General features: G+C 54.2%; 2 protein-coding genes across 2 annotated transcripts; one reads left to right on the plus strand and one right to left on the minus strand.

Moving 5' to 3' along the window:
* Nucleotides 1–1,801: 1,801 nt before the first annotated feature.
* Nucleotides 1,802–4,258, minus strand: Gm52241 (predicted gene, 52241). Its single transcript, XM_030249377.1, has 2 exons — nucleotides 2,829–4,258; nucleotides 1,802–2,395 (listed from the first exon to the last, which is right to left on the minus strand). Exons 1-2 carry the CDS (start codon nucleotides 2,850–2,852, stop codon nucleotides 1,802–1,804), a joined length of 618 nt encoding a protein of 205 aa, XP_030105237.1. The 5' UTR covers nucleotides 2,853–4,258.
* On the plus strand, nucleotides 1,830–26,596 carry Rtn4r (reticulon 4 receptor). The gene is made up of 2 exons (NM_022982.3): nucleotides 1,830–2,090; nucleotides 24,920–26,596. The coding sequence occupies exons 1-2, from the start codon at nucleotides 2,069–2,071 to the stop codon at nucleotides 26,317–26,319; spliced, it is 1,422 nt and encodes a 473-aa protein (NP_075358.1). The 5' UTR covers nucleotides 1,830–2,068; the 3' UTR covers nucleotides 26,320–26,596.
* The last annotated feature ends 757 nt before the right edge of the window (nucleotides 26,597–27,353 follow it).

Here is a 27,353-nt window from a genome sequence, read left to right on the forward strand (position 1 = left end):
TCCAGGCACCAAGAATGGGCTGGGGGTGGGAATGGGCCTTCCCCCTTATAAGCACACTCTCTTAATAAACTCGAAGGCCTTGATCAGAACATTTGTCTTGGCTTCATTATCTTTTCTCGCAGTCTAAGTCTCTTTCAGCCCCAGCCTGCCTTCCAGAAATACCCAGTTCATGTAAGCCGCGGGAAAACACCAGGGTATCCAGGAGCTCTCTTTCCAGAGTATCCAGTATCTTTGAGCTGGAGAGAATTGTGGCACCAGGAACCTCCATGGTAGCAATGGCTCTCCTTTCCTTCCCACACCTAAACTATGCCCCAGCAATGGGAGAAGGGGTCATAGTCATTACCTCTCTAACGGGCAGCCTGGCCATCGTTAAAAATAGTCGATGGGGGAAGTGCCCTCTCTAAGCCACTGAGCAAAGATGGTAGCCCAGGACTCTAGCCTGGTCTTCAGATTTTCAGCCATGTCCCACGACATGAGGTGGTTGGAGCCACACCAGCCACTGGTGTGGGCACTGCTGGATTCGAGGACACTGGGAGAAAGGTGTTGGTCTAGGCTATAGGCCATGGCCTTCTGCTGGCTCTTTGAAGTTGGCTTTGGGTTATTCATCTGTCACTGGGTGGCCAGCCTCCCATGTGGTGGGGAGTGGAAATGAGAACTTACTGAGTCACATAGGGGTCAATCTGGTGGCACTTGGTGACCAGTATCCAATGAAGAAGTGGCCGTGAGTGCCTGCCCTGCCTTAACCTCATCTCACACATTTCAGTGACCTGAAAAATCCAAGTCAAATGAACAAGGACAACTGGGACAAAGCACACAGAGGTGTGGTTGGGGACACAGCCAGGGCAGGACCGAGCAGTGTAGCTTCCATATATGGCCAGAAAGCCATTCCATTGCAGGCTCTTCAGCGCTCTCCACCCCTGAAGCTTATGCCATACTGGGTGTTCTCTTTCTCTACTGAGACAGGCGGACCATGGGCCCTATCCAGCTCTCTGGCTAGATAATGTGCAGGACAGATACAGACAACGACCTGGCAGCCAGCCGAAGCACCTCTACCACCACCCCACCCCAGAATGCACCTAAGAACTCCAGATAGAGCACCCAAGCAGGAATGGGAGATGGGACATGTTGGGGGGGGGGGTTGCCATTAGGAACATTGGCCTTATATTGATCTGGCTTGGTGGAGGGTGGGTCCAGAGGATTCTTCGGACTTTGTAATCTCCATTGCAAAGGGGAAATGATAGGAGCTTGTGCAGAGGCAGGTGCAGACAAAGCCTGAGTGTCCTTCCTGGGACAGGGAACTACAAAGCTGGAGAGAGCACTACTGCGCTATTACACCTTGCCTCTCAGTTTTCTTACCCAGTCGCCTAGGACAGTTTCGAGCAAAGGGCTTTAAGGGGCAAGCGGAGGCGGGCCATGCAAAGGCCTGCTGCATCTGTCCGATGCCCAGGACTCCCTTCGGGACTCAGCCTGTGCCGCCACGCCCTCGAGCCCGCGCCCACGGCCGGTTCCGGGACGCGGTGCCCGCGGCCGCCTGCAGGGGCCGCCGCCTCTTCAGGAATGCGCCGCCTTTGTCTGGGACCGCGCGTGGCCCGTGCACCGGGTGGCTGAGCGCGTCCTGCCACTTGCACCGCGCTCCGGACACCCTCGCCTCCCCTCCCGTCGCCCGCCCGCTTGCCCTACACCCCGTACCCACCGGTCCGCCCCAGCGCGGCGCGCCCAGGTGAGCGCCCCGCCCGGCGCCAGGCCCCGCCCCGGCCCCGCCCCGCCCGGACCGGCGGGGAGACCGGGCGGATTCCGCGCGTCAAACCACATGATCCCATAAAACATTCATCCTCTCCTGGCCCGCGCTGCGAGCGCCCCGCCAGTCCGCGCCGCCGCCCTCACCCTGTGCGCCCGCAGCCCGCGAGCCCAGCCCGGCCCGGTAGAGCGGAGCGCCGGAGCCTCGTCCCGCGGCCGGGCCGGGACCGGGCCGGAGCAGCGGCGCCTGGATGCGGACCCGGCCGCGCGCAGACGGGCGCCCGCCCCGAAGCCGCTTCCAGTGCCCGACGCGCCCCGCTCGACCCCGAAGATGAAGAGGGCGTCCTCCGGAGGTGAGTGTCAGCGCCGCTCCGGAGACAGGCTGCAGCGGGGCGGGGCGGGGGGGACGCAGGGCATGGCTCACGCTGCCAGAGATGGAGCCGGGTCGCCGGTCGCTCCCGAGGGCCACCGCAGTGCCACGCCGCGCGCTGGCCGCTAGCAACTGGGCCCTGGGAGGGCGGAGCCCGCGGCAGCCGCAAAAGTTGCGGCTTTGCGGGAAAGTTGACAGCGACGGCGGGGCCAGGGATGGAGGGTACGAGGTTCCAGATGTTGGACCAGGGCCGGGTGGAGACTGAGGGCTGGAAGGGCGGGGTCCCACCTGAGAGCGCAAAGGCGGCGAATGGGTTAATGAGCGGGTTTGCAGAAACGTGGGCACCGGACCGAGATGGGGTCTGCCCAGCGAACCCTGCTCAGAAGCTGTTTCTTTGGGGTCAAACGGAGTAGGGATGAATACGGGTGTCAGCAGCAGCAGAGGGCGTGGGGGACAGGGCGATCCCAGAGCTATCTCTGGAGCAGGTAGAGAGGAGAACACACACACACACACACACACACACACACACACACGCAAGGCAATGTCTCCTCCTCGGAGATCGGGAGAGCTCCTGAGAGTGAGCGGCTCCATTGAGGGGCGTTGGTGCTCGAAACACCCCCTCCTTGGCAGCCCTGTGGGATTCCCTCCTCCCATCCGGTTGCAAAGCCCCCACAGTAGGGGCAAGGGAGGATGGGCTTCATGCAGGTTGGACATGCCTTACCTGGAGAATCTGGGGTGAACACATTGCCTTCCCCAGGTGCCCACCCTATCTACCCTGCTGATGTCCATGGTGCCGCAGGCTGCACACACGTTTCTTTGCACGTGTCTACATGGGCTACATACAGCCTTGCACACCTCCAGTGCACATGCATACCAAATCTGCCCTAGTGTGCACATGCACATAAATGCTATAAGCACATCCCTGTACTCGGGTGCATAGCTCTGTCCTCACTCCTGCCTACACACCTATGACCATACATGCATTTATGCAGCCTGCCTGCTGCGATCTTCATGCTTAGCACATGGTGGGGCCCCTTAACAAGACCCACTCCCATGGAGACACACTTGGATTTTGATTAGGGATGCTCCGGGCAGCTGGACCCAGACAGAGGGACAAGTCCTGGAGTCTCCTTCACAGTGCTTGAGTCTGTGTGTGCAAGTACGTGTGTGTAATGTGGTATATATCTGCACATACATGATTGTGTGCATGACCATGGGTGCCTTTAAACATATCTTCATGTTTCCGTTTGTCTCAGAGTGTGGGTGCCCTTGTGTACATAGGTGGGCTATGCCTATACCCAAATCTGGATCAAAAGCCTTCAGAATGTATTTAGGGGTTTTGTTCAGTGTCTCCAGCCCAGGCTGTGAGATGCAGAGTCTACCAGCTGCTCTCCCACCAGCCAGAGTTGGGGCAATGGTGGTCTATGGTGGGCTGGAATCTACCTGGGCAGGGAAAATCTATTTCCCAGCTTGAGGTCACCACTGTGATAAAGGGTCTGACCCTGGACACACTTGGCTGCCTCTGCAGTTCCACCAACTAGGGCATCCAACCCAGCATGGTCCCCCGAGAGGCCCTGCCTTTAGCACATTAGCTATTCCCCGGGGGTGACCTTCTGGTTAGCAGCTCTGTGCTGCTCACCTAGCTCAGGTGTTGTATGGGGTCACACCTGGCCACTCCCTTCACTAAGCCCCAGGCCTGTCTTCCCATCTCTGACGCTGCATTGTCTCTTGTCCTACTGCAGTCAGGGGAGGAAGATGCACGTCTAAGGCAAGACCTCAGCAGCCAGGTGTGGTCTGCACCAGATCCCACCTGGCAAAGGGGAGCCCACAGAGCCTGAGGCTGTGTTTTCTTAGAGTCTCCCCGTCTCAGCTTTCCTCATCTGTGGTTAGGCCAGCAGTCTGGGTTGTTGGCGGCATTTCTAAGCTGATGCCCACTGGGGTCAGTCCAATTTTCCCAAGGAGGTGGCTCTGTTTGTTTTAATTTTTCATACAATATGTTCTGATCATATTCTTTCCCCTCCTCAACTCCTCCCGGATCCTCCTCCCTAACAACCAACTCCATGTTCTCTCTCAAACAAAATAAGACAAAAGCCAAGAAAAATAGCAAAACCAAAAAAAAAAAAAAAAAAAAAACAAAACAAAAAAAAACCCAAAAAATCAAAACAGACAAACTAAAAGAAAAAAAAAATGAACGGAACAAAAAGATCCATTTTGTGTTGGTCAGGTACTCCTGGGCATGGGGCATTTCCTGGATTGAGACAGGGTCTCACTGAGGCCCTGGCACAGATGTCCTTGATCTCAGAGACCTGCCTGAGGTCTGGGATTAGCCATGCCTGGCTCCCAAGTGGTTTTGATTGTTTTGTTTTCGGGCAGGTGTAACCACATAGCCTAGGCTGGCCTTAAACTTGGAATCCTGCTCAGCCTCCCCAGCGTTGGAATTACCCGTCTAAGCCACGGAACTTTGCTTCCAAGGTTTGGCCCCCAGCATTTCTGCTTTAAAATCCCTCACATGTGCTTTCTCAACTCCTCTTCTGTAGGGGTTTTCCTGGGACTCCTGCCAATAGAGGCCCCTCCTTCCTCCTCCCTGCTCCCCCCTTCCTCCTTCCTCTTGGAGGATATATTGGGGAACTTAAAGAGGTGGTGAACCTGGAGAGGGACGAGAGCTGAGTCTGTGGCTCTGCCCTGGACCAACAGGGCCCTGTTAGCCCCTCTGCTCCTGTTTCCTTAAGGCAAGACTGACCTGTGGTTACAGAGTAAGAGTCACTAGTGGGAGACATCTTTTATTAGGGCAGCAATCAAGAGAAAGAGAACCCCTCAAAGGGGGAAGTGCTCAATAGCCTGTTACCTTGGAGGGCTAAGGGCTGACTCCTTGGCTGTGAAGAAGCCCAGGTTTGTTGCTGCTGTTTGTTGCAAGTGGTAAGTTGTCTGTGAAGGGCAGGGTCTTTAGTATCATGCCTCCCTCTTGCTTGCCAACCAGGCCTGGCTTTAGCACCCTTTACTTGCCAAGCTACTGGCACCATGCCTTCCTTTGGAGAGAAAGGGTCCATCTGGAAGTGGAGGCAGAGAGAGCCCTTCTGCAATCCTGGGCCTGGGGCCCAGAAAGTCTCCCAGAAATCTCAAGCTGTGCATTCAAGAAAGGGGTCTCTCAGTCTCTCTCTCTCTCTCTCTCTCTCTCTCACTCACTCCCTCCCTCCCTCCCACTTTCTCTCTGTGTGTGTATGTGAGTGTGAGTGTGTGTGTGTACACGTGCACACACACATGCAATGGAAGGAGTATGTGAGAAGAACCTAACGCTGTCATAGAGTTACAATGCTCCTGGCACTGGGTTGTGCCTGGTTAGTGAAGTTGATGCTGTCCTGCCCCCCATTCTGTGAGTTTTGACTTCCAACCCCAGGCAGGGCTGCCTGACTCTCAGCAGCCACCCAGACCCTGGACCCTCACATCCCTAAGAGCCGGGGTGGCTGTTTTTGTGTCTCTTCAGGGCCTGGCACCCTCTGCACCATTCTATGTGCCTGCCCTGTGGCCTGGCTACACCCAGTCAAGGTCACCTGTGCCAGCCACGTGGCTAAACCCCAGATCCTGTATTTGCTCACTAGCCTCTGTCGCTCACCCGCTCCTTTATGGCCTGCAGACCTCCTCTGAACAGACGATGAAGGGGGTGAATCCTTACCTCAGTGATTCCAGGGTTAAATGTATTAAGGGACAGGTGACTGACCACACAGCCAGTAGTGGGAGCCTAGCAGTGAATGTAGGGGACAGGCCTCCCATCTCCCTGCCTGTCCCCAGAGTGCGTGGGCCTGGCTAGGTCCCATCACACCCGGTGTTTGGTACTGCGATTTCTTCTTTTGTCACTGTATTTTAAACACTTTGCACATCGGGAACTATTCTTGTGAATCATGCTTAACTGGTGAGTGTGGAATCCCTTCCTGAGAAAGCACCAAGATGTACTTGTTTAAACCTACCTTGGCCTTTTGCGTTGCCTTCAGCCATGCAGTGCCCCCGTGTACATCCCCACAAGTCCTCAGTGAAGGGCATCAGGGCCAGGATGTGTACCCCTTCCTATACACTTGGGCCAACTTCCAGCCAGGGCCTACTGCGGCTCCACCCCACCACCAGCCATTTGAGTCTTTTTATACACATCAGGTGGGTGACATGGTAAGTGGACCAGGACTCCAGCTGTAAGGAGGGCCATCTGTTCAGCTGGCCCTTTGGAGACCCTCTCTCCAGCCCTGTTCCCAGAGTTCCTGGGTACCTTGAGTGCTCCCCATGGCAGTCCCCACAGTCTTTCCCCAGGGGAGCCAGACCCAAGGAAGTAGAGCCATGAGGCAAGGGCTATTGGTACAGTTTCCCAAGTGTCCTTGGGGAGGAACTGAGCAGGCAGAAGCCAGCAGCCTCCCTGTGGTGTCCCAGGTGGGCCTGGCAGGCAGTAAGGCTCATGTAGTACCCTGTCACATGGAGGTTGGCAGAGGTGGGGTGTAGACATCTCAGGAGCTCCCCAGCCTCACGGGGAACAGGTTGCCTGGGATGCTCTTTGACCCTCCTGGGAATTGGGAATTGGAGTTTCATAGACTACAGTTGGATTTCTTTCCTTTCCTTTTTTATTTTCCTCCTCTTCCTCTTCCTCTTCCTCCTCCTCTTCCTCTTTCTTGATTTTTGAGACAGGGTTTCTCTGTGTAGCCCTGGCTGTCCTAGAACTCGTTCTGTAGAACAGGCTGGCTGTGAACATAGAGATCTGCCTGCCTCTGCCTCCTGAGTACTGGGGATAAAGGTGTATCCTGCCACTGCCTGGCTATTGTTGGATATCAAACAGAGGTCTTATGATCAACTTTGGGGTGAGCTGGGTTAAGCTGCTGACACAGCATCTTTCCCACAGGGCACCTCAGAGCCTTGGTTTCAGATGGGGCGGGCATCTCTGAACTATGCAACAAACTCCATGGCCTGGTGTGCTCACGATGCCATTTTAGGAAGTAGTGATGGGGTGTCAGGTCAGGGGATGGGCAAGCCATCCCACACCATGCTGCACCCATGGGGCACCTGGTGGTTGGAGGGACAGGTTTCTCCTGGTGTTGTAAGGCAATGTGCAAATTTAACCTTTGAATTTATGACTCTATTTCTTTGCAGCAAATGTCACGGGAAATGTCAGGCAAAGGCTGAAGCTGGGTGAGGGGCCCACTGAGGTAGGGAGTGGGGCTGAACATGTTAGAGTGCCCAGGTTCTCAAACCAGAGTGAGGCTCTAGGGTGCTCACTGCCTCCTGGGAGGCCTCTTGGATTGTCCCTGTCCAACCTGCAATCCCCTACACAGTGTCCTCAATTTGTCCCAGCTATTATGACCTTGTTAAGATGTTGGCTTTCTTCACCCTCCTGACAGGCCCCAGATGGGGCCGGCTTGGGAACCTGCCAGAAGTTCCCCCTCCCCTGAGTCCAGCCAGCCATAGGATCAGCTCATGCAGTACTGACTTGCTGTGTGACCTTGGACCTCGCCAGCCTTTGCTGGTCACTGAAGGTGTCATCTGTAATCCTGGTTACCTGTAATCCGGTGCTTCCATCTTAGTGCCCCGAGAACCAGAAAAAGACGGGGTTTTCAAGATTTAGGGTGCTGTTCTCCAAGAAAGATTGTGGGGGACCACACATGGCAACAGTGGGGGTGCCTTTGGCACATGAGCCAGAAGCAGGCCTTGTAGGTACACAGGAAACATGGATGGAGAGCACAAAAGGAGGTTTCATCCTTTTAAGAATCCACAACCCCTACCAGTATGTCCCTTTGGTATGTCCAGCTCCACCTGACCTGGCAGTGGTTAATGAACAATAACTACCAAGTGCCAAGTGCCAGGCTAGTGTGGCCAATTAGAGGTCTTTGGTTCCCAAGACCATTCAACCTGCACCCATCTTAGCTAGCTAGGATGCCCCTTCATGTCACCAGCTTGAGCATCTCTCAGGTAATGCAGGGGTAGACAGGCACCTGGATGCTGCTCACACACACCAGTGAAGTCTCTTGTCTTTACTGATACCCAGCCACTTCTCCACGGATGCCACAGCTCCCCAGCTGTGTTCCACTAAGCATCCTGGGTTCCCCAGATTCAGCCAGATGGTATCATACCCTCTGCACCCATTCCCCGAGTCTGGAGTCTGTGCCTCTCCCTCTCACCCCTGAAGAAAGTCCAGTGTCCATTCTGACCTCTTGGCTAACCCCTCTAGCCCTCACTGCAAACACATCAGAGCCACCGGTCCCTGGCCCATAGGCACTAATGCCCTCCATACCACCCAGGCTCTTGCCTGCTATATCATCTTCCCTGTTAGCCTCTGAGCCTGCCTGAAGTCCACCCTGGCTGCCCATCCAAGGAGTAAAGCCTTGTTCACTTTCTCTCAGGGTGGGCTAGAAGATCTTGTGTAGGAACTGCTGTCCCTTTCACCCTTGGTGGGGGAACCTCTTGCCCCATCTCTGGGCTTCAGAGCCTCCCTCCCCATCTCTGCATCCTCTGAGCAGCCCCATCCTGGCATGAAGCTTTAGGGAACATTGAGCAGTGGGCAGCCACACCAGCAGATAGCTGCAGAGGGAGGTCCAGAAAGCTGCTGCATATCAACAAAGAGAAACGTTCTCCTCTGCCACCCACTTGCCCCTATATCTGTTGGGAAATACCCAAGCTTATGGCTCTCAGGACTAGCGGCCTGGGCAGCCTTGTTGGCCGAGATAGTGCAGGTGAGAGCTTCAGAACCCAAAGGCGGATGCTGGCTCCTGAGTTTCCCTGTTGGGATGAATGTTGTGAAGGTGGACGTGGTGGTGAAGGCCAACTGGCCATGGGGAGCTTGATTGAGCCATGCTGGCCAGTTCCTGGTCATCCAGATAACGGGACTCTTCCCAGCAGGCTATGGAAACTGAGGCTGAAATGGCTTTGGAGCCCTTGGTGGGAGACAAAGCCCCCAATTCCTGTACTTCCTCTAACTCTTGGTCAGTCCCACCTACCCTCCCACCTCTGGACAGAAAAATGGGGGTAGGTGTGGAGGGCCCTGAGAAGCACTGAGGGTACAGGAAAAGCCCGAGCTGGAGCTGCCCCTCTCCTCCAGCAGCCTTTCTGCTGAGAGAGTCTTTGCCCGCTGTCTCGAGTGGAGCAATGTTCTCATGGAGGGTGAGGGAGGGTGTACCGGCTCCAGGCAGGCCCAGCAGCTGGGGGATGCAGACAGGAAGCTAGATCTCCATAGCTTTGAGAAATGTGAGGTGTTGCTTGACCCCTGGGAGGAAGCCTGGCCTCATGAACGTGGCTAATCTAGGTGCTTGGAGACCTTTGTCCCTCTGTTCAGCTTGCAGGATCATGAGAGGGGCTGACTGGATTCATACCTAGTCGATGGAAGCAGTTCAGGCAGGATCCTAAAACTGTAGCTAGAAACAGAATTCCATAGAGAGACAGGGTAGCTGCTGTCCTGAGCCTGGCCAGCCTCCAGAAGAGCAGTCCAGGGAGGGCTGCGGGCCAGCCCAAGGTCGCCCAGAGTGTGCCGCTTGCAGTGCCCATGCCTGCTTCTGCCTCCACACTACCCCACAGTGAATCCTTCCATGGCTCTCTGCCCTGTGCCCCTGTTGGGCTCTCAGTCTTCATCTGCCCTAGTTGAGATGTGTCCCCGTCCTCAGAGTGTACAAAGTGGGCATGATGGTGGCATGGAGCCTGGCAAAGCTGCCCCCTTAGGTCTCCTGGAGAGCTGTAGACACAATCCTTCAGCTCTGTCTGAGAAAGTAGCAGGACTGCTGGTGTTCCCCACTAAGCGTCCCTGGCCTGCCTGTACGGCCCTGGGTGTGCCCCATCCTCTGAGCAGACCATAGTCCCACCCTTTGTAAGGCTGATGGGCACTGAGCAAGCCTCCCACTGTGAGGAGGTTGGACTTTGGGTGGGTTTTCACTGCAGGACGCCCTCAGGTGGCACTGGCCTCTCCCTCCTTCCTCTCAGTAGTCTTCCTGGTACCACCAGTTACGGGCAGCCATCCCTGGGCAGTGAAGATCTTGAGATCTTTGTAACATCTTTTCTCCCCAAGCCGTTCGGGGTTCCAAGAAGATGTCTTCAAATCTCAAGACAGAATGGTGTAGTGTGGGCGTCAACAGAGTGGCAAGAGGACCCCCAGGTCAGTCCTCTCAAGGCCCGCCCCCTCAAGGCCCACCCTCTCCATGGGGTTTCTCACTCTCTAGCCAAACTGGCCCTTTGGCCAAGGGGAGGGGCCCTGGCTGCTATGGTGTCAGAGCAGATGTCCTTCTGCTCCATGGGAGGCAGGGCTACCAGAGCAGGCTGGCCTTTGGACAGGGGGAGAAAGGAGTCAGGGGAGGAACTCACTGCGCACAGCCCCAGCAGGATGCCCTCCTGGCTGTGTGTGTTCTGTGGCCTGACACGTGGTCTCTGCACACTGAGCCGTGTCCGGGCTGTCTTTCATCTCCCAGCCTCGGCCCCAATTTATGTCAGGCAAGGCTGACACGAGGACAGGTGTGACAAGTGTCTGGCTTCCTGTTCAAAAATTGGCAAAAGAAAAACTCTTCCCATAAAGATATTCCATCTACATCCCTCCTGGATGTCAGTAGAGAGCCCGTCACAGCCGAGACAGATGGCGGCCCTAACGCACTCCATCCTTCACCTGCTGCGGGAGCCACAGCCTGGCTACAAGGTGGCTCAAGGTGTCCTCGAGGTGGGTGGTGGTGGTGGGCCATCAGACCTCTTCAGAGACCTCCTACCACCGAAGGCTACTTCATTCTCAGCTCTCCCATAGGGCCTCAGTGACATCCAGCAACTCCAGGAGCAGTGGCACATACACTTGAGTCCCCGGTGGCCCCAGCATCTCTACCACACTCCCCGCTCCCAAGACAGCTACCCAGACCCAAAGCCTCAGGGGGTGAATTCCCAGGAATCCCCAGGCCCTTGGGTCATATGGCCATCTTTATCAGCTGTGACCACAGCCCTATGGAGGGCAGGGTTTGCTAATGTGGTTCTGTGGTGGCAGATAGTCAGGGAAGGAAAGGCTCTCAGCCCAGAGCCTCACTTGAGGTCAGGTTGTGTGTGGGCACTCATTGTCCCTGTGTCACCTGGGAACATCTGTGGTGAAGACCTGCCCTGCCCTAGCTGATGCCCTGGACCCTACAGCCCCATGGACAGAGTTGGGCTTTCTCCTCCACAGGGTGGGGACATCTGTTCAGGGAGCGACCGAGTGTGCCTGGCAGTTCTGAGCTGGTGGACAGGACATTTCTTATGCAGCATCAGTGCAAATGTTCCTCATGAGCCAGGTGTGAACCCCATCATGGTTCTCGATCCAGATGAAAGAATAAATTCAGGTTGGGGGCTCTCAGTACCCCCAATACAAGTGAATCCAGGGCTCCCAAGCCCTGATAGATCAGGTAGACTGTGGTGTGCAGGACCTCAGGGCACAAGGCTACTGATGTATTTCTTTCTGCCTGCTCTGGCATCAACGTGACACCAAACAGAACAAGCAGGAAACATTTTGGATTTTACCAGATCATACTCATGTCTGAAAACCTGAAAAGAATACTCCCAAAGTCTTGAGAAGGAGGTTGTACTAGCTCACACTGCCGTAACAAAATACCGTGAACTGGGCATCACACACAGCAGAAATTAATTTTCTCTCCGTTCTAGAGGCTGGAACTCCAGGATCAGAGTCAAATTCTTGTGAGCTACTTGTTCCTGTCTGGCAAATGGTTTTCTTGCTGTAGGAAATGGCCTCTCTGGGGTTTCTTCTAGGCCACTGATCCATCTCAAAGCCTCATCCTTAAGACCTTATCCAACCCTAACCACCTCCCACTAACTCCCTTCAAATACTTTCATATCAGGGGTAGGGTATACTAGTTACACACCTAAAGGCCCAACATTTGGGGGCCAAGGCAGAACAATCAACAGTTCCAGGCCTGGCTCAGCAGGTAAAGGCACAGGCTGTCCTTCCCAAAGAATTCATGTTTGGTGCCCAGTACCCAGAATCTACATGATACCTTATAACCTTCTGTAACTTTGGTCCCAAGGGAATCTAATGCCCTCTTCTAGCTCTGGGGGCATGGTACCCTCATGGTATACAGGCAACATAACACCCGTACACACAAACAGGAAAATAAAATGAAGAGTTCCAGGCTCTTCTAGGCTCTCACCTCACAGAGGTCACACCCAGGGTCCAGGTCGGGTACTGCTCAGGCCATTCATGGCTCTCACCAGCAAGCTTCATGAAGCGCTTACCTCTTTCCTGGCCATAGTCTTAATGATTCTGAAAAACTGGGCCCCATTCTCTTTCCTCCCTGAAGCCTTGTACAGGAAGGTTCTAGAGAACCTGAGTCTCTGGTGCTCTCCAAATGAATGAACAAATGAATGAAGCGAATGAATAAATAATAAAATCACACTGGGGATTGGGACTTTGGGCATATGTTTTGGGGGAAGTTGAGCATAGTAGCTCATGCTGTACTCCCACTACTTTGAAGGCTGAAGCAGGGCGTCCTCTAGAGTTTGAGGCCAGTCTAGGTTACATAATAAATTCTAGCCTGGGGTGTCCTACAGTAAAACACTGTTTCACACACACACACACACACACACACAAAAAGGTGGTGGTGGGAAGGGACAGTACAAACGCCCATCTATAACGGACATAAAGTCACTCTTGAGGGCCACTCACAGAAACTCAGAACTTGGGCACACAAGCCTCCCCCAGGCAGGAGAGGATCAATGTTGCTCTAGCCCTGGGCATCCTCCAGAAGCCATCTCTACAGCCACACAAAGTCTGCCATTTGCCTATAGTGGGCGTCTAGTGTATGCTTGTCATAAGGCATGGTTCTTCCCCATGGTGCCCACAGCCCATGACAGAAATAGGCTGCAGAGGCATTGGCTAAGTCTCTGTCCAGTCCCTGTGGGGCTGATGGGAACCCTGGCACTGAGGGATTCTGGGGTGTGCTTCACGTGTGACACCCTGGGACCAGCTCTCCTGACTCACAGCTAAGAAACCCAGGTTTCTGGAGCATCAGTCTTGAGAGAACTGCCCTGGATAGCTGGACTTAAGGGTGACCCAGCCTCATTTCTGGCTTCCAAATCCTCAAGGGTCACATGGGACTAACCCACTGGCCAAGTCATGACCACCCATGCCTGCAGTAGCCACCCAAAACAGCTGAGGAGTAGGTGGGGCCTAGTTGCGGGGTGGGGGGGAGGGTCTGTCTGGCCTGCTGGATACAAGGTTTTAAATACTCATTCTCAGGAAGAGGTGCTGACTGTCATAGGTCCTGGTTACTGGGCCTTCATGTGTTGGAATAGGAGCACTATAGACGTAGGCTGTCTAAGGATCTTGCATTGGGCTTCGAGGAGGAAAGGAAATAGAGCTATGTTTTGTGGAATCATGGCGACTATGGCCAGGAAAGAGGTAAGTGCTTTTTGAAGCTTGCCAGTGAGAGCTATGAAGGGCCTGAGCAGTGCCTGAACTGGACACTAGGTGTGAGGTAAAAGTCAGGGCTCCCAGATCCCCAAGAATCACATGGGAGAGATGGATGCAGACAGGTCCAGGTGTGGCCCCTGACACTGCTGACTGTGCTGTGGTCATTGGAGAAGTCCTCAGTGGGGCCTAGGGTGTGTTAGGGAGAGGACTCCATGAGTCTGGTCCTTCCTCAGCTCAAAAGGAGCCTGGGACCTTGGCTGGTAGTGGGAGCTTTTCACCTTTCTTTTGAGATAGGGTCTCTCATCAAACCTGCTAATTTGTCTAGCCTGCCTGGCCAGCGGGATCCCGGCTTCCTGGCCTTGTCCTTCCTGTGTTTCCAGTTCTGAAGTTAGAGGTTCAGACATCTGGTAGCATTTGGCTATTCTGTGGGTGCTGGGTGTCCTAACTCAGGTCCTCACATTTGCACAGCAAGCACTTTATCGATGGAGTTTTGCATTTTTAAGAGCTGGAGTTAGGGGCAGCAGGAAGGCCACAGAGAGGCTGAGGCACTGCCCAGAAGTGAGGTTAGAGGTACCTGGTCTCCCCAGCTTCACAGCCCCATGGCTCCCTCTCCCCATGCCTGCCGCAGCAGCATCAGGATGTAGCCAGAATACAGTGACCTCCTTTTCTGTAGGAGGCAGTAGTGGCTGGCTTCCACCTGCGCAGGTGAGAAGCCGCCAACAATTTCTATTCCAAATTGATTTCAAATAAGCGAGCGTTATCACACACAATCATATAGGAATAATTTATCACTCGTTAATAAAAGAGCAATTACTTATTCTCATTGCCCCTGCCCGTGTGCTGTGGGCTTTGTTGCAGGTTGGAGCTCTGAGAAATAGAGAAGCTGAGGCCCAGGGGTTGAGTTCCACAATACAAGGTGGCCCTTACTGACTTTCAACTGCTTCCCCAACCCCAAGACAACCTGAGATGGCAGGGCGTGGCAGTGGTGTCCACAGTGAGAAGAGTCTCAGTCAGGGCCGGTCAGGGACATAGAACCAGAGCAAAGCAGATGTGGAGGGGCATCAGGGTTGGCCGAGGGACAGTGACTACAGAGCAGGACCTGTGAGCATCCCTTCAAGGGTCTGAGTTACAGAATTCCCATAACAGAACATAGAGTGGATCGGAGACCCAGGTCCATTCTCAGCCACCCTTGGCTGGTCAGGGCTGCCCCAGAGACTAGCATGCCCTGCTCAGGATGCCAGCTTTCCAGCTCTCAGGACTTCCATTCTCTTCTCTCTCACCTGTCCTCCTGTTTCCCTCGGCTTACAGTTGACTATAGAGGATTTCCTTCTCCTCTTGTCACACCTCATGGGAAAGCAAACTCTTCACAGTGTCATTCCATTGTCCCCTGGGTCCCCTCCCAGGCCCTTGTCCTGCTGCCCTGGGACGTTCTCCCTTCGTGGGATGCACACTAACTTCTGTGACTGTGTTTTGTTTCGGCTGAAGCACCTGTAAGGACCGTACAGCGAAGAGCCATCCAAGCCCTCCCTTGTTTACAAATGTGTTCAGGCTGGACTGGCTGGGACCAGAATCCCATATTTTAAAGCCTTTCTGAGTCTTGCAGTATTGCAGTTTCCTGGCATGCAGGGTGCTTTGGGAAGCTTTAGTACTACCTTGCATTGTTTATGACCAGCTTTTCCTCCTGGAATCTCCCAGTTCCCAGGAGCTTGAAGTTAGCTGTGAATGCCCAGTGACGATCCAGGTCCTTGGCTCTAGGAGTGGTATTATTTCTTGGATATTTTTTTACCTCCATTTTCTGTTCTCCCTTCATACAATTGCCCTAAAACACAGTTGACCTACATTTGCCCACTGAATCTCATTCAGTTTTTCTTTTTGTTTTTCTTTCTGGAAGATTTCCTTGACCTTGTTTTCCAACCCTTCTATTGATTCTTTTAATTTTAGCAATTCTATTTTTAATTTCTAGACACTCTTTCTTGTTCTCTGGTGACTCCTTGGACATAGCACCCTGTTCTTGCTTTAAATCCACTTCTGTCCCTGGGTGGACCAGTTAGAATTTCCCCCTAATTTCTGACTCTTCCTGACCTTCCACCTGCCACCTCTTGAATTCCTTTGTTGTCCACCTCTGTGCCTTTTCACAGCTGTGATGGTTGCTGGTCAACTTTTCAACCATGCTGAGATGGGAGTGAATTGGCAGGTTCCAAGCCATCAAGTAGGAGCTGCCCTGGGCTTCCCCATATGCCAAGAGCAGAGACCCTTTCTCTGCATATCTCTCTATTCCTGACTCCACAGGGCATGCTCCTTGGTCACCATCATTTCAGAGGAGAGTGAGCAAGGGTCTGTATGTAGTTCATAGAGTGTGATGGTGGTGGTTGGGTGGAGCAGAAAGAACAGTTCGACCTGGTGATTAAGCTGCTGCAGCTGCTGCTGCCTGAGTTCAGGTCTCTTGAAGAGTGTGGCAGGCTGTGGTGTGTAGCCCACCTACCCCCACAGGCCAGCAAGCCTGCTAAGATGATTTTCAGGAAGCCAGCACACAGCTCCAGATATACTAAAGGCACAGCCTAACTGCCACTGTCCTTTGGTACAGGCACAGTATTCTCTGCATAGAGCAGGGACCACAGTCAGGCCATGGTAGAGTGGCTTTGTGACTGCTACAGCAAAGGGTTCTCATGGCTCTTATGTGTTGATCTGTACCTTGCCTTCTCCGGCTCCTCATCTGAATCACAGTGACCAAGGTCAGGCATAGAGGCTCCATGTACCAGTCCTGGGTGTCAAGACGTAGGCTAACTTCTGGGGAGGCAGGACACTAACTCCAGCCCAGACCTGGCTAGGAACACTTCAGTGCGAATTCAAGGCTGTAGGCAATCTATAGGGTCCCAAGAGGTGGTGCTGGGCCAGCATGATCCTCACATTGCTGGTGTGGTGACAGGCTCAGGGGACCTGGCTTCTTCTCTAGCTACTCTAAAAGTGAGTAGAACATTCATTTGAGCCTCAATCCTCAGCCAGCCTAAGGAAGAAGGCTTGGACCAAGAATGAGGTGCTGTGGGGGATCAAGGAGGCCAGAATAGCTGTCTCTTCCTGCCCTGTGGTCCTTGGGGACTTAGGTAAGCTTGCAGGAATCCTGGGACCAAGGTGTGTGCCTAGGGCCTTCATGTGTGGACTAGAAGTAATGGCTACCTACTCACTGTGTAACGTGGTGTCTTGGTCACTGTGCTATTGCTATGAAGAGACGCCATGACCAAGGCAACTTGCATGAAAGAAGGCATTTAATTGGGGGCTTGCTTTCAGTTTCAGAGCTTAGTCCATTATCATCATGGCAGGGAGCATGGTGGCAGGCAGGCATGGTGCTGGACAGTAGCTGAGAGCTACATCCTGATCCCCTAGCAGAAAGAGTGACTAGGCCTGGCATGGGCTCACCTCAAAGCCCACCCCAGGTGACACACTTCCTTCAACAAGGGCGCACCATGGGCTGGAACCTCAAACTATGATCCAAAAGGAACCTTTCCTCCCTAAAAAGCTGACTCAGATTTTGTCACAGAAAGCTGACTAACACATGACCGTGACTGTTAAGTGATGGTTGAGGTCCAGCAATGATGGTGATTATGATAGTGCTGATGCTAATGACAGCAACAGTGGTGACGGTGATGGCCATGGTGGTGGTGACAGTGACGGCAATAACAATGGAGATATCCATGTGATGATGACAGCAGAAGATACCCAATGCCCACTTTCAGTTTGTGATCCTGGCCATGGGTCTGCATGAGTAGCTAGCTCTGAGGTCATCAGAAGTGGTCCAGACCTTCCTGTTTATCAAAAAGTACTTCCTTTCCCTTTCCTGGGCTAAGTCTCCTTACTCGTAATAAATCCTGTTTTCTTAACTGTGAATGTCTGGTCTGTTAGCCAAGGCTAGACTCTTGTCATCTTGGGAAGTTTATCAGTGCTGGCTTGCTCCCATGTCCCATGCTCCCATTTCCACCCAGACCAAGAACTAATGGTTATGAGTCAGAGAACCAGCTCCGTGGAGCCTGACCAGATCTTCTAAAGCAGTTTGCAGCAAAGGGTCATCAAGGCCCTGCAGAATCTGGGGGGTGATTATACTGGCACGGCAGGACCAGCATCCCAGCAGACCCCCACCTGAGCCGAGCCACTACCAACCCCAAACCCACCTCCCCCAGGTTTGTTTCCCTGTCAGGGTGTTTTTCCTTCCCTCCCAGAAGAGGAGTGACCCTTACTACTTCCTCCTGATACCTGGGGACAGCCATTCATCTCTTTCTTAAAAACAGTTTTGGTCTTTCGGCTTGTTTCTTCTTCTTCTTCTTCTTCTTCTTCTTCTTCTTCTTCTTCTTCTTCTTCTTCTTCTTCTTCTTCTTCTTCTTCTTCTTCTTCTTCTCCTCCTCCTCCTCCTCCTCCTCCTCCTCCTCCTCCTTCTTCTTCTTTTTAAAGATTAAAAAAATTTAAGCCTACATGTATATGTGTGAGCTGTGTGCCTGGCTCATGCCCTCAGAAGGACATGATCATGCTCCCCCAGGAACTACATTTAAGAATCACTGTGAGCTGCTATGTGAGTGCTGGGACCCAACGTGGCCTCTCTAGGATTGTTCTTGACAGGATGGCCTCCAACTCCTCATCTCCTTGCCTCCACCCCCCAATTCAAGAATAAAGGGTTCTCTACGGCACCCAGCCTGGTTTGGGGTTTTTGAGACAAGGTCTTGCTATGAGTGGCCTTCAGCTCAGAATCCTCCTGCCGCAGCTTCCCACTTTGATTTCCAAGTTGCGTTCTATTATACGCTACTTCCACATGCTACCTCCAGTCCCCTCGAGTGTTGGTCTTGCCCAGTGTTCCCCTATGCTAACTCTACACTAAGGTGAGAGACCACTGTGATCAGCCCATCCAGCCATGTCGGCTTGGCAGGAGCAATAAATAGCCTTCTCTGACTGCAGAGTTCCTTTTCCTTAGGCAGGAGGTCCAGTGCCCTTGACTGAGTCTTTGTATGTGTTAAGATAACCACACTGCACACAGCAGGTGTTCAGTCACAAAGCAGGTCGGCAAACTTCCTGTAAGAGAGCCCTGCATTGTGGGCCACACCATGTGCGGTGCCAGCGTCACTGTGCCGAAAGCAGCCCTGGATCGTGGGTGAGCACATAGATGTGGCTGCATGCCAAGGAAACAGCTTATTGCTAATGGAAAAGCCCGCTCTTGGGCTCTTGAGTGCCTGGGCCCCTCAGCCTTTCTTCTAGCTCCATGGACTCAGTGCTTTGGCCTTGGAGGGTGATTCCAGCGGGCATATACTCCCTCTTGGATCCCTCGTGCCCACCGGCACTCCCTGCCTGTCTGCTGCTCTGTGACAGAAGTCTCTGGAGGCTGGGGCGGCCCAGCTTAGGATGGCATGCTGAGGCTGGCCATTTCTAGCGGAGTCCTGTCTGCTTTCTTTCATCCTGAGGAGTGGCCAAGAGGCACCATCAGTGGGTCCCAGAAGGTGGAAGCCAGAAGGTGCAAGCTGATGACAGCCTCAAGGCCTGCATTGCCTTCTTATAGCAGAATAAGTTCAGCCTGGGCAGAGGCCACTGCTTGCTTGGTTGATCATGTTTTACAAATGCAAGAACCTTGGAAAGGCGTCACCTACCTCCTCCCACCGCAGGGTAGCAGACCCTTCTCTAGGCCCTGACATCTGCACAGCCCTCTGTCCCAGTCCATTTCTGCCCCTTTGCTCAAGGCTTTTATAAGATGTTCACTCTGTTTTGCATACTACAAGTGACATATTGGCAACACAATCCTGTGTCTGCCCTCCCCACCCCAATTGCTTGCCCCTAGTATATGTTCTTATCTCCCAGTCGAGGCCTAGTATATAAGCGTATCACATGCACCCCCAAGACCTGTACTTATTTGTGTTGATACTCAGGGCCTCAGGGATCAACAGCAGATTCAGGGATAGGATGGGTGATCCAGGGCTCTGTCTAGGATACTTATCCCAGAAGTAGATAAGAGGCGCAGAAGGCAGAATCCAGTACTATAGACCCTGCCAGGCAGAGCCCTCCATCCTGGACAGCATCAGGACGGCAAGAGTATGTGTGTGTGTGTGTGTGTGTGTGTGTGTGTGTGTGTGTGTCGGGGGGGGGGGGGGNNNTTTTTTGTGTGGCAGTCCTTGGGGGTTTTTGNTTTNTTGGGATGCCTCTGGTAGGGATATGCCAGTCATTGCTTAGTTCCACATTAGTGTCCCTGGGGACTGAAGCCGAGACTGGAAGATGGATTGAATTAGCAGCAGGACCACAGAGGAGGCCTGGGGGTGAGAGGCAGGTAATTAGGCAGCAGGTGTTTGTTGGCTAGCAGCTGCCTCAGGGAGGGGGACACTGAGTTGGATGGGCTTCAGCCAGGCAGAACCTCTAGGTACTCCACCATAGGCCCGCAGAGCAGGGTTCTCAGGGCGGGGCCCAGGAGGTAAGTATCCCATAAGGCTCAGGAGCTCTTAAGTAAGCATTGGACAGGAACAGAAAATGGATTCCTAGGAGAGACACACACTTGTAATCCCAGCTAGCCGGGATGCTGAGATAGAAGCACTGCAAGTTAAAGGCCAGCTTGGGCATCTTCAGACCCCTCTGTGAAACTGAAAATGAAAGAGCTGAGCATGGTGGCACATGCCTTTAATTACAGCACTCAAGAGGCAGAGGCAGGTGGGTTTCTGTGGGTTCTTTGAGGACTGGAGGATGGCCTGACACAGTCAAAAGCCACTTCCAACAACTCTGCTCCAGTTGCAATACGTCAAGCAGCCAGAACACATACCAGGCCTCAGTTTCCCCACTACTATGTCCCGGCCCTAGGTGCATCATCATGGGTCTTGTATCTGCCTATCATGGCAAGTGACCTTGCCCATTATCGACCTGGCTTGTTCTGCTCGATTGTCAGGATCAATAAGGAACAAGGCCTCAAGGGATCAGGGCAGGGCAGAAGAGGCTGGTGACCACACCCTCAGGAGACACAGGGTGGGCTGTCCTCTGGAAGCTGCTGCCACCTTCCTGCTCCCCTTACTGTGCTTTGGAGAGGGCCCAGGCAGCACAGTGTAGATACAAGCTGTCACTGTGCATGTCTGCGGTTAATGATGGATGGAAGGTGTGCTGTGCGTGTGTGTGGGGGGGGGGGTGAGTGAATGTGGGGGTACAGATGGGGTGGGGTAGAGATGCACTGGACCCAGGGAAGGAGAGGATGACTGCAGAGTGGGATGACTTGGTCCGGCCAATCTCTCCCGGAGCTATTTCTGGTCTTGTATGCTGAGCTGTTCTGCCTTGTAACTGTGGTCTCTTCTGAAATGCTTCAGCAGCAGTCCAGCCCCTTCCACAGCCTTCTGACCCCAGCTTTGTATATCCATGGAGATATCCTCCCAGCCCTAAACAGCATGGGGGATCCCATGCCCCAGTGCCTATCCAACAGACCAGCAGTCTAGCACCCATTAGCTGCACTGCCCATGTAGCAATTGTCCTTCATGAACTAGCTAGACTGTACTTGACAGCACTTCGGGTAGCACATGCCCTGTCTCCCACTCCCCACTTCCTTATAAACTGTCTCAGTATGTGAGCAGAGCTTCACTACCCACTGCCTCGGTTTCCTGATATGTGAAACGGACTGCTGCTGATGGTAAGGAATGAATTCCTTTGTGACACTGAGGCTTTTATACCTCAAGTAGTCTATCTGGTAGGCTCTTCCAAAGTCCATGGGGTAGATATTTGTACTTTCAGACACCCATCAGCCCCAAGGGCACCCAGCTGGTAGAAGGATAAAAGCCAGTGCCCAGGTCTGTGAGCCTGTGAGGCTGCACTGTTTCTTGGTCTCATCATGTGAGGACAAGAGGCCATCCCCATAGGATGTCAAACTTGGCTAGATGGAAGGTATGCAAGACCGCAGTGGGATAGGAAGATGCTAAAGAAGGCAGTCTCAGCTCGGCAGTTCACTGGGCTGCTGAGGTGAGCTGCTGACCTCAGCAGTGCCTGCCTGCTGGCTCAAGTGGCTGCTGGGAGAGGTCCCGGAAGCCTCTCACCTACCTGACCCCTCCCCTCTTTTTCTCCCTGTTCACACCCCCTGGTTTCCTGGCTTCCTTTCCTCTGCCCCTGCCCTCTTCTTGCCTCCTATTTCCTCTCCCTTCCTCTTTCCTCCTCTTCCATTTCCCATCCCTAGTCTCCTTTCTCTTCCATCTCTCTCTTCTTCCCTCTCCCCATTCCCTCATCAATGAATGTGAATATGGGTTCTTGACTCAAAAGAGCTGCAGGTGCCAGATGAATAGCCCAGTAGCTGTATCCTGCCTGATCTGGCTGCCCCAGGTGGAAAAGGAGCCTGGGTCTATATCCAGTTATGTCCTCCCTGGGGAATCTCAGAGCCATGTGCACCAGGAAGCCAATCCTTCCCCACTATCACCTGCATGTCCCTGTGGCTCCCTAGATGACCTGAGCTGAGCCAGAAGCCACTGGCCATGACCTAGTTCCAACAGCCAGTTAGTTCCCCATGGAAAAGCCCTGGAGGAGACCCACACACAGGTCTGATGAAAACTGACTTAAGTGTAGCTAGAGAAATATAAAAAGCTATATGCATAGCTTACAAGGCTGGCTCAAGTGGATGTAGGGTTCGGAAGATGTCTCTGCGTGGATGCCGTGTGAGAGATGGACCTCCCAGGACCACTTTCTGCCCACGTGTGCATGCCAGGTGCTTTCTGAGAATGGGCACGTGAATGAGACTGGTTGGGAGTGTCAGGCAGAGGCTACAGGGAGGCCAGAGGGCTAGGCTGCCCCGTAGAAGGAAGGCCCTTGCCCATGAGAATCGTTGGGCAGGTTTGGGAATGGAAAAGAAATGGGAATGGAGGGGTCCAGACCTGAAGTTCAGAAGCTTTGTGGCTCTGGGCACTGCAGAAAGCACAGAATGAGCCATCAAGGTCTGCAAGGTGGCAGACAGAGAGACTGAATAGGGCAGCCCAGGGGTGGGGTCAGGGAACATCCTCACACGCCTGGTCAGGTGTCTGGGTATTTCCCCAAGCCCCTGCTGTGAACATAAGCAATGCTGCAAAGTTGGGTTTGATTAGCTCATGAAAAGATGCCCCCTCATGCTTGCTCAGCGCAGGAGTTGCCATGGAGACCAGCGGGCAGGCCCCAAGGGGGGCCCAGGCTGGAGCCAATTACTGTGGCTACGGCAGAAGAGCCTACCCCAGCCCCTGTGCTGACAGGGTAGGTGAGAAGGGCCGCCTCTCAGAAGTTGATTTCCAACAGAAACACAGCTGTGTCTTTTACCTTCTGCCTGGCAAGGCAGAACACTCCATGGCAACTCCTCTGGTTGCCCACCTCCCTATTGTGGCTCAGCCCTGGGAACCCTGACCACAGCCGAGTTAGCATTGGGTAACCTCAGGCCTGGTGGCTATAGCCTGTCTCAGTCCACCACTGATGTGGTGGGTGGCACAGAGAGATTGGTGGTGCCTTGAGTGTATGTGAGGTCCAGTCAGGAGCATGGCATTGTGGGTGACAGGCAGCCTTTAGCAGGACTGGGCTGACAAAGTGACCTACCTGTCACCCATGGCAGTAAACTCTCCAGCCTGGCCATGGGGACATGAAACCTCTCCCCCCACTTGCCCAGTCTTGGTTCCTGAGTTCAAGACCAGGAAATGCTGTACACATGGTGTGGCAGATAGAGCATCATGGGGTGCTGACAAGGCCAGGTCCCACTGTCCCAGGAAGGACATGTAAGAAGAGAATATGAGAAGAAGCTAGCTGCTTAGATAGAGCCTCAAACCCATGTGCAACCCACACATGGCCAGCCCAGGGAGGGGCATCCATGGGTTGGGAGCTTCTGGGCCTGGCTTGCCACCATGGTTGCCAACAAATGACCCGAGGCCCAGCAAACCCAAGCTCTTCAGAGAAAGCCACTGAGTATTAGCAGTGAAGCTCCGGGGGCCTGAAAGCTTGCTCAGCTGTCAGGCTTGCCTGGCCTGTGCAGCTCAGGATTTAGAGCAACACTCGAAAGAGGACCCTTTATGGTAAGGGGTCCAGTGAGAAGTCCCCAGAAGCCAAGGCTCGGTGAGGAAAGCTAGCTCCTAGCCTGCCCCTCCTCCCTCTTGCGTCGCCTACTCCAAGCAGTTAGCCAGCCTTGGCCTCCTGTCTGCAGAATCCTGCTCTTAGCTAGCTGCCAACACAGGTGTTAGCTGTCAATGGAGGTGTTAGCTGATAAGCCATAACCCTCCCAGGGGGATTCACATTTTAATAGACTCACTCCTGAAAGAGCCTTCGGCACTCAAAGGGATGGGGCTCTAGTGACAGGCCAAGGAGCTTTTTCCTAGGGATGTGGCACCCCAGCCCTAGCTGCAGTCTGCTCTGCGGCAGCTTGTCTGGGTCCTTGGCCACACCCAGGTATATCTGGCCCTGAGACTAGGATGGGGCATAGTGCCTTGGGACCACTAAGAGAAGTGGGGTGGCAACTGGGATGGGCAGGAAGACTGGGACTGGATGGGGCTGAGAATGAGGCCAGGGGAGGAGGCTGTGAAGGTGTTCACAGCCAAGTCAGGAAGTGCTTAAAAGGGAGGCTGTGTGGAGGAGGAGCAGCCTGCCCTGGGGGCCTGGGAGAGGCTGCTGGGGTGGGATCCTGTGCCCTCCCTCCCTCTCTTCCTCCTCACCTTCCCCAGGCTTCTCTTCCTTGGTTAGCAGAGGTGCTAGTGAGAAGACCTACCCCCCCCCCCAGCCCCCAGCCTCAGGAGACCTCTACAGGCAAAGGAAGCCCTCCAGGGGCTACACAGTCTCCATTCAAGCATATCTCCTATTTTAGCATGAGGGGGTCCCTAGAATCCCAGTTGTCAAGAGGTCCTCAAGAGCTGTAGAGGACTGGGCTGGTCATGGATTGTTAGCCTCAGCCCCTCCCCTGCAGCCTGGGCCAAGGGACAAAGCAGGTCTAGGGATGCATCTCAGGCTGCTCCTACAGTGGTTTTTCCAAGCCAGACTCCCCCTCTTCCATCTTAACCTGTACCCTGATGGAGTTGAATTGGGCAGGCTAAGGATAAATAAAGCTATGGCTGGTGGAGGCAAACAGCAGGCAGGTCCCAGGGGCTCTTCAGTGTGTTGGAGTCCTGAGCTGGTATATGTACTACTCCAGAAGGCCTTCAGATGTGTGGTTTTGGTGACCAATTGGGCTAGCCCTGTGGGGTAGAGCAGCAGTCATGTCAGCAGGTGTATGAGGTAGGGTGGCATGGGGGTTGGGGGTTTAGACATGATCACCAGTGCGGAATGTGAAGACAACTTACAACCCAGTATTGTCTATATGGAGTAGAAAGCAGATGTCCTCCATCCCCATCCCCAGGGCTGGCAGCCTTGGACTCTGCCCAGTCCCCTGGAGACCCCACTCGAGGAGAATTGGTTCCAGCATCAACTCTCAGCTCTTAGGACTCCTGTCTGATCATCTTTTTCTCTGCCCACAGGAAGCAGGCTGCTGGCATGGGTGTTATGGCTACAGGCCTGGAGGGTAGCAACACCATGCCCTGGTGCTTGTGTGTGCTACAATGAGCCCAAGGTAACAACAAGCTGCCCCCAGCAGGGTCTGCAGGCTGTGCCCACTGGCATCCCAGCCTCTAGCCAGCGAATCTTCCTGCATGGCAACCGAATCTCTCACGTGCCAGCTGCGAGCTTCCAGTCATGCCGAAATCTCACTATCCTGTGGCTGCACTCTAATGCGCTGGCTCGGATCGATGCTGCTGCCTTCACTGGTCTGACCCTCCTGGAGCAACTAGATCTTAGTGATAATGCACAGCTTCATGTCGTGGACCCTACCACGTTCCACGGCCTGGGCCACCTGCACACACTGCACCTAGACCGATGTGGCCTGCGGGAGCTGGGTCCCGGCCTATTCCGTGGACTAGCAGCTCTGCAGTACCTCTACCTACAAGACAACAATCTGCAGGCACTCCCTGACAACACCTTTCGAGACCTGGGCAACCTCACGCATCTCTTTCTGCATGGCAACCGTATCCCCAGTGTGCCTGAGCACGCTTTCCGTGGCCTGCACAGTCTTGACCGCCTCCTCTTGCACCAGAACCATGTGGCTCGTGTGCACCCACATGCCTTCCGGGACCTTGGCCGCCTCATGACCCTCTACCTGTTTGCCAACAACCTCTCCATGCTGCCTGCAGAGGTCCTAATGCCCCTGAGGTCTCTGCAGTACCTGCGACTCAATGACAACCCCTGGGTGTGTGACTGCCGGGCACGTCCACTCTGGGCCTGGCTGCAGAAGTTCCGAGGTTCCTCATCAGAGGTGCCCTGCAACCTGCCCCAACGCCTGGCAGACCGTGATCTTAAGCGCCTCGCTGCCAGTGACCTAGAGGGCTGTGCTGTGGCTTCAGGACCCTTCCGTCCCATCCAGACCAGTCAGCTCACTGATGAGGAGCTGCTGAGCCTCCCCAAGTGCTGCCAGCCAGATGCTGCAGACAAAGCCTCAGTACTGGAACCCGGGAGGCCAGCTTCTGCCGGAAACGCCCTCAAGGGACGTGTGCCTCCCGGTGACACTCCACCAGGCAATGGCTCAGGCCCTCGGCACATCAATGACTCTCCATTTGGAACTTTGCCCAGCTCTGCAGAGCCCCCACTGACTGCCCTGCGGCCTGGGGGTTCCGAGCCACCAGGACTTCCCACCACTGGTCCCCGCAGGAGGCCAGGTTGTTCCCGGAAGAATCGCACCCGCAGCCACTGCCGTCTGGGCCAGGCGGGAAGTGGGGCCAGTGGAACAGGGGACGCAGAGGGTTCAGGGGCTCTGCCTGCTCTGGCCTGCAGCCTTGCTCCTCTGGGCCTTGCACTGGTACTTTGGACAGTGCTTGGGCCCTGCTGACCAGCCACCAGCCACCAGGTGTGTGTACATATGGGGTCTCCCTCCACGCCGCCAGCCAGAGCCAGGGACAGGCTCTGAGGGGCAGGCCAGGCCCTCCCTGACAGATGCCTCCCCACCAGCCCACCCCCATCTCCACCCCATCATGTTTACAGGGTTCCGGGGGTGGCGTTTGTTCCAGAACGCCACCTCCCACCCGGATCGCGGTATATAGAGATATGAATTTTATTTTACTTGTGTAAAATATCGGATGACGTGGAATAAAGAGCTCTTTTCTTAAGCTGTGGCCTCTTGGGCTGCGGTACTGTGGGTGGTGCGAACCGAGGGTGGGTCCCAGCATAGCATCTCCTTCAGACACTGGCACAGAAGGCCTGAGAAGAGATAGAACTGCCCACCCCCATTGGTAGGGCAGTTTGGGCTGAGCGGGCAGTGGGGTGGGGGTGGGGGTTCACATATGGAAGTGAGGTGACATTCCCACCACCCTCCGGCCGCACCAGCTTGCCCCAGAGCTGACATCCATGAGCTCAGCCAGCTTCTCTGTGAGCTGGGCCGACTTTAAGCTCAGCAATATATGGTTCTAAACAAGCTCGGCTTTGTGAGGACATCTACTCTGGGGTCGTCCAGCCCAAGGGGAGGCTGAGAGTGAGGTGTAAAGACCTGGCTCCCCTGCTTGGGAGTGGCCAGAAATGGGGTAGCCCCAAAGGAGGCTCAAGCTCACACAAGGGCTGTGTGCACCCTCAGATCACTGCTCCAGGTCACGAGCCCCATGCCTAGGTGCCTCAGACCACCCCACGGCCCTGAGGATACATGTGGCCACGAATACACGTGAGCACGGAACAATCGCACGTGGCAGAGCAGGAGCCACACAGACCACACGTGTGTGTGCATGTGCTTAAAACAGCACAGGCAAGAAGATGCATGTGTGACTCTCTGAGGCCTGGGCTGAAAAGGCCTCAGACACAGAAGGAAAAGAACCAGAAAAGAGTGAGGAAGTGGTTGTGAGGGACCAGGAATGGGTCTGTCTCCCTCCCCCAGGG

Source organism: Mus musculus, chromosome 16 (genome assembly GCF_000001635.26).
Source record: "Mus musculus strain C57BL/6J chromosome 16, GRCm38.p6 C57BL/6J".
In the NCBI taxonomy this organism is placed as follows: domain Eukaryota; kingdom Metazoa; phylum Chordata; class Mammalia; order Rodentia; family Muridae; genus Mus; species Mus musculus.

Coding starts and splice junctions, on each gene's coding strand:
- Rtn4r (NM_022982.3), top strand. CDS start 2,069: ATGAAGAGGGCGTCCTCCGGAG. Junction 2,091..24,919: donor GAAGAGGGCGTCCTCCGGAG/GTGAGTGTCAGC, acceptor CTCTGCCCACAG/GAAGCAGGCTGCTGGCATGG.
- Gm52241 (XM_030249377.1), bottom strand. CDS start 2,852: ATGTGTTCACCCCAGATTCTCCAG. Junction 2,396..2,828: donor GTTCACCCCAGATTCTCCAG/GTAAGGCATGTC, acceptor TTGCGCTCTCAG/GTGGGACCCCGCCCTTCCAG.